We start from the raw sequence: 6,000 nt of genomic DNA on the forward strand, positions 1-6,000 counted from the left end.
CTTGTCCATGGTGGGGCCCAAAAAAGAGATTCTGTGGACAGGTGTCTTTTATACACATAACAAATTATCGTTGGGATCACCTTCTTAGGGCTCTTTCACACGAACGTTCCAATCAGGTCTGCCTTCCTGTTTTTCATTCATTCTCCTCTATTCCCATGGTGGTGAGGTGTGAATGCAAGAAAGAGATTCTGTGGACAGGGGTCTTTTATACACAGAAAAGTTTGTTGTTAGGAGCGCCTTCCTAAATTGACAGGACTAATCTGTGTACCACATGAGCACATAGCCAGATTGTGAGAGCCGGAATTGTTGATTAGTAGGGAATCAAAAACTTATTTTGCTCACTGAACTGTATTGTTTTTTTTTGGATTTTTGGTTGATGTTAGGTCTCTATCATTTAAAATACACCTATGATACAAATGATAGACCCTTCATTTCTTTGTAAGTGGGCGTATTCACAAAAACTGCAGGGGATCAAATAATTATTTTCCCCACTGTATTTACCACTGTTTTCAAGTTCACTTGCTGTATCTGATGATATACTGTATATCTCCTGGTACTAGGAATAAAGGTGGTCATACTTGTATCCATTTGCGAACAAGAGATTCATGACCAATTAAGCTATTGAACGATGCAACACATATAGCATTGCTTGAATATACAGTACAATCTATTAGAATGATTTCTTGAAATGACCATTTATTCTATCTACCGTATTTGCCGGCGTATAAGACGACTGGGCGTATAAGACGCCCCCCCTACTTTTCCTGCTAAAATGTAGTGTTTGGGCTATACTCGCCGTATAAGACTACCCCTCTTCCAATGCACACCAGTGGGAGGAATAGTGCCCCATCATTGATGTCAGTGGGAGGAATAGTGCCCCATCATTGGTATCAGTGGGAGGAATAGTGCCCCATCATTGGTATCAGTGGGGGGAATAGGTGCCCCATCATTGGTATCAGTGGCAGGAATGGTGCCCCATCATTGGCATCAGTGGGAGGAATAGTGCCCCATCATTGGTATCAGTGGCAGGAATAGTGCCCCATCATTGGTATCAGTGGCAGGAATAGTGCCCCATCATTGGTGTCAGTGGGAGGAATGGTGTCCCATCATTGGTGTCAGTGAGGGGTGGAATAGTGCCCCATCATTGGTGTCAGTGGGGGGGAGGAATAGTGCCCCATCGTTGGTGTCAGTGGGGGGGAGGAATAGTGCCCCATCGTTGGTATCAGTGGGAGGAATAGTGCCCCATCATTGGTATCAGTGACACCAATGATGGGGCACTATTCCTCCCACTGAGACTTGCTGACCCTGTTCTCGTATGGTCCTGCTGCAGCCAGCATATGTGGTTGCAGCAGCACCTCTACACAGAGCACTTACCTGCTGCTCCGGCACTCAATTTTCGCGGGGCCGCTCGGCTCCGCCCCCTCGCCGGTGATTGGCCGCCTGTGTGCCTTTCCTGAGCTACAGTTCTGGCGGCCAATCACCGGTGAGGAGGCGGAGCCGCGCAGCCGCACGACATCCAGTGGCCGAACTGAAGGAGACGCCGCGTCGTGGGACTGGATCCAGGTAAGAGACGTCAGCCCCTGCAAACCCCTGTACTTAATGCCGCAGCCCCCCTAACATGTGTACCGGCGTATAAGACGACCCCCGACTTTTGAGAAGATTTTCAAGGGTCAAAAAGTCGTCTTATACGCCGGCAAATACGGTATATTACAAATGATTGTCTGACACATGTAGTTGTTCCTTTAACTGATACATGTATAAAACTTAGCCATGTCCAATCAAACTCCTTTATTTTTTCTGTCTTCTGGTAGCCACAGATTTAGGCTATGCTTTAAGGATTTTCTGTGTCTATTGGGATTTGTTCTCCCTTTTTGTGTGTTCTGCTTAATTATTTCATATTCAATTTGAATAATGTTACTGCAGTTTTATATTCTAAAAGTACTTTATAAAAATATTTAAATCTGTAGAAAAAAAGTATTACAAAACTGCTTAAAATAATGGCAAGTGGTTTGTTGGATATTAGAGGAATAACACATTTTACTTGAAATAGGAAAACTGCCTCACAACACTCAATTTTTATCTTTCATGACAACACAAAGGGTAAGATTACTAAAACTGGAAAGTGCAAAATCTAGTGCAGCTCTGCATAGAGACCAATCCGCTTCAAGGTTTTATTGTCAAAACTTAATTAAACAAGCTGAAGTTAGAAGCTGATTGGCCACCATGCACAGCTGCACCAGGATTCTGAGTGCTCCAGTTTTAGTAAATCACCCCCAAGTATTGGTCGTTTCTTCTGTTAGTGTAATAACTCACTGATTCTCAAGCAAGTCTACAGGGAGAACTGAAAATTAGGTTTTCAACTAATGTTCATAGAATTCTAGGTGATTTGATCACAAGAGTTAACGAAGACCCCAAACTTTCCTGACTTTTTGAAATTAAAGTAATTCTCCCACCCAACGCTCTATGGTCCCAAGCACACCAGCTATTTAGCTGAGATGCATGAGGTTTCAGCATTTAGGAGCTGGCAGAATGCACCAGTGCACCATCTAGGCTCACTTCTGGCAGCCCTCATTGATGATATATTAAAGTTATAAAAGCCAGAGTTTGGAGCTAAAGCTTCTCCGTTTTAATTTCATTTTCTCATTGTGCAACTCCAAGCAGTGACTTGGTAGCCTGTCTGCTTTCAGAGCAGGCGCACAGGAAGAAGGGATAGGGAAACAAGACTGAACCTAAGGCTAGGTTTATATTTGTGAATTTTGCAGGCTTGCAGTGGTACTGTTGATTCTTAATGGCACCCCATATGCTTTTGTGCTTGCCCAAAACACAGGGTAACACATTCTGGTGTGGCACAATTTTTAAAAAGGGTCATGCACTACTTTTGTGGGATTTTTCTTTTGCAATGAATAGGCTCTCCTAAGCATGACACAGTATTGTGCAACAATGCTAGTTCTTCATCGCACATTTATGTGTCATTGGAGCCTAAAGGACTTCACTGCTACTATTGTGATTTATTTGACCCACAGTTTTTAAATTTGCAGAGATTACTGAGGGCTTATTTTAACCTACTGATGCTAGCTGCATGCTTATATGCTGCCACTCAGCGGGTGGGCCTTAACATCGAGCGGCCACATATATGTGGCCCTGTTAAAACTACATACCATGCTTAGAGCATGCTCCCTTCATGCTCTCAGCATGGTAGCCAGCAGTGATCGGTAAACTCCCAATGCATACTAGTGATCAGTAACTTTCCAATGATGTGACCACTATGATGGCCAATCACAGCGGTTAAAAGAACCGAAGGCCCACCTCCACCTCCCAACTTTAAAAACCCTTAAAGGCCTGGAGATGATTGGTGCCAAAGGCTTAAAGTTGCTTGTTAAAATATTGTAATCTGAATGTCCATAGCCTGATGACAGTGATTTTTGAAGTATGTGCGCACCACATAAATCAAGAAGGGGCATCATTCCTCATTATCTAATTACTTGGCTCTTTTGATTAAAGCTGAATTCCAGTTAAACTGTTGGAGATCACCATAGTAGCAGTGCCATGGGGATCCCACAGTCATGGCTAGACAAATGTATCTATGCACAAATTCCCATACCTGCAATTCTGCTTTAAAGCCAAACACTGGGCTATTGTTACATTTGCCCATGTTCTAGGGTCCCTCCTACATTGTGTTAAATGTCTTTTTTGCTGTGAAAAAAGGAATAAGTACAAATGCTTTTTACTTATTCCTGACAGTCAACATTCTCCTGCACTGTCCAATGCTCCTGATTGTGGGTGGGTCCTCGCCATCCTCCTTTACAATGCAGCCCTGCTGAAGCTGCATTGCACATGATAACATCAGAGAGGAGACTTACTTGGCAGTAAAGTGAATCGGATTTTGGGGACCAGTGAAACTGAAAGGCGGCAACCTGTGGGAGTGAGGTAAAAGATAATAATTGTGCCTATTCCTTTCCCCCATACCCAAGTGAGCATTTAACCCATGCAGTGCAGAGGGGACCCCAGGTAAATTAAAAGCAGCACAAAGTGAGATTTTAATGAGAGTCCCTCTAATAAAATTTTAACAATGATGCACTGGTGTTATAACTAAATTTTAATTTACATGTCTGTTTTAGGACTCATGGATATGAATGCAGAACATGACAATTTATTTCCAGTAACATCTATCATTACTGCCACAGAAGAGGATTTACTGACAAGTAAATATAGTTTTCAGCTTGAAGAGAATACACAATATGCAAACCATGATGACTTACAAATTCCTCATCTCACAGACCCTGCTACGTCTCTTGTGTGCTCCGGACAACTGGAAACACCATTTTGCTCATCTCCTTATTTACCAGAACAATTTTTGTTCTCAGAAAATTGTTTCACATTTGGCAGCCCTTCTGAATCAAACAGTAACTTTTTTAAAGTGCAAAGAGATCACCAAAACAAAGATACAGAACTTTCTAGTGAGCAGTTATTGGACACTGAAAGCACTTTAGAACCTACCATCATACCAGTATGTTCCCCAATAATGACAGAAGATTACATAGTGTGTGGGGAATGTGTGCCCCTTATTGATGCCAATTTATAAAATGCTACAGATGGATATCTTAAACACTCTATTACAAATGCAGTTTTAATACAAGTGATAGGATTCTGTAAATTGCATTGATTGTATTTTCTATCAACAAGTCTTCACTGTTTTGAGCTCTGTCATATAAACCTGTCCAGAGAGACACATAGAGGTTTATTTACTAAAGCTGGAGAGTCCAAAATCAGACTCCCTTCTGCATAGAAACCAATCAGCTTCTAACCTCAGCTTGTTAAATGAAGCTTTGGCAATGAAACCTGGAAGCTGATTGGTTTCTATGCAGAAGGGAGTCTGATTTTGGACTCTCCAGCTTTAGTAAATAAACCCCATAGGGGCTATTGCTAATCCCTTCTGAAGATGCTAGTTGTCTGGTAAGTATACTAACCCAGTGAGTTTATTAAGGTTTGAGACCCTGCTCTGAAACAAATTTGCCAGATGGAGTAAAATCTGATGTCCTTACTTGTTTCAGTTAAGGGACCCAAAGTATTAATGTCAGAAGGTAAACATGACCAGATTAAAGAGCAGCAATGACCACCTTTGTGTTTTGAAAACCAAATTAATGTAATATTTTGGCTATTCAACCTCCCTCTATTTAGCGCTCGCAAGTAATTTAACTTTTTGATGCTGGCAGCACACACATATGTGGCTACTTGGCGTGTGGGCCTCAACTCCAAGCAGCCACATAATATATGTTTCCCTGTTAAAACTACTCACTGTGCTGAGAGCGCGCACCCAGCACAGTATCCAGTGGTAATTGGTAAGCTACCAATGCATACTTGTGATTGAGAGCTTTCTGATCATGTAACCGATGCCACAGCCAATCACAGTGGTCACATAACCTGAAGGCCCGCCTCCTCTCCCCGGATTTTAGAACCCTTAATGACCTGGGAGGAAGCCGACTCCATGGGGATAAAAAGTACTTTGTGCAGAGTTCTGAATTGGAGGTGATGCAACAAAAGTTTTTGCAAAACCATGAAAACTGGTGTCATCAGCCACTGGAATTCCACATCATCAATTAACCAGCCAAATGACATATGAATGGGTTTAAAGAAAAGAACGAAACTGATTTTTTTTTCATTGTTGTTGTTATTATTTATTATTATTATTATTTTAAATGCACTTGAGCTGTTTATTATATAAATGAAAACATATATTGCATTGAGCACCTATTTTTTCAGTTAAGTATATGAAATCTTTATTGTGCTGTAAGGTGAACGGTCAGCTATTTTACATCCTTTTTATATTCGGTATTTAGAAAATACTAGTTCCTTGGCTGTGTCTAGTCTCTATACTTTATCCCACTAATCTGGGACAAGCATACAGCAACCAAAGTCACTTGTTGTGGATGACACTGTACCAGCATGACAGGCAGGCAACTGGCATTTTCAGAAGGAGACATTAGCTATTGGAAAAATCAT

General features: G+C 41.6%; 1 protein-coding gene across 1 annotated transcript in view; it reads left to right on the forward strand.

Moving 5' to 3' along the window:
- Positions 1 to 4,583, forward strand: part of LOC149456162 (uncharacterized) — a 200,355-nt gene extending 195,772 nt beyond the window's left edge. The window contains exon 7 of the mRNA XM_089685346.1: positions 4,119 to 4,583. Coding sequence (XP_089541472.1) covers positions 4,119 to 4,582 — 464 coding nt within the window. The 3' untranslated portion in view covers position 4,583. The remainder of the gene's footprint in view (positions 1 to 4,118) is intronic.
- The last annotated feature ends 1,417 nt before the right edge of the window (positions 4,584 to 6,000 follow it).

Source organism: Staurois parvus, unplaced genomic scaffold (genome assembly GCF_062004578.1).
Source record: "Staurois parvus isolate SC_StPar_1 unplaced genomic scaffold, SC_StPar_1.0 ptg000372l, whole genome shotgun sequence".
Classification (NCBI taxonomy): Eukaryota; Metazoa; Chordata; class Amphibia; order Anura; family Ranidae; genus Staurois; species Staurois parvus.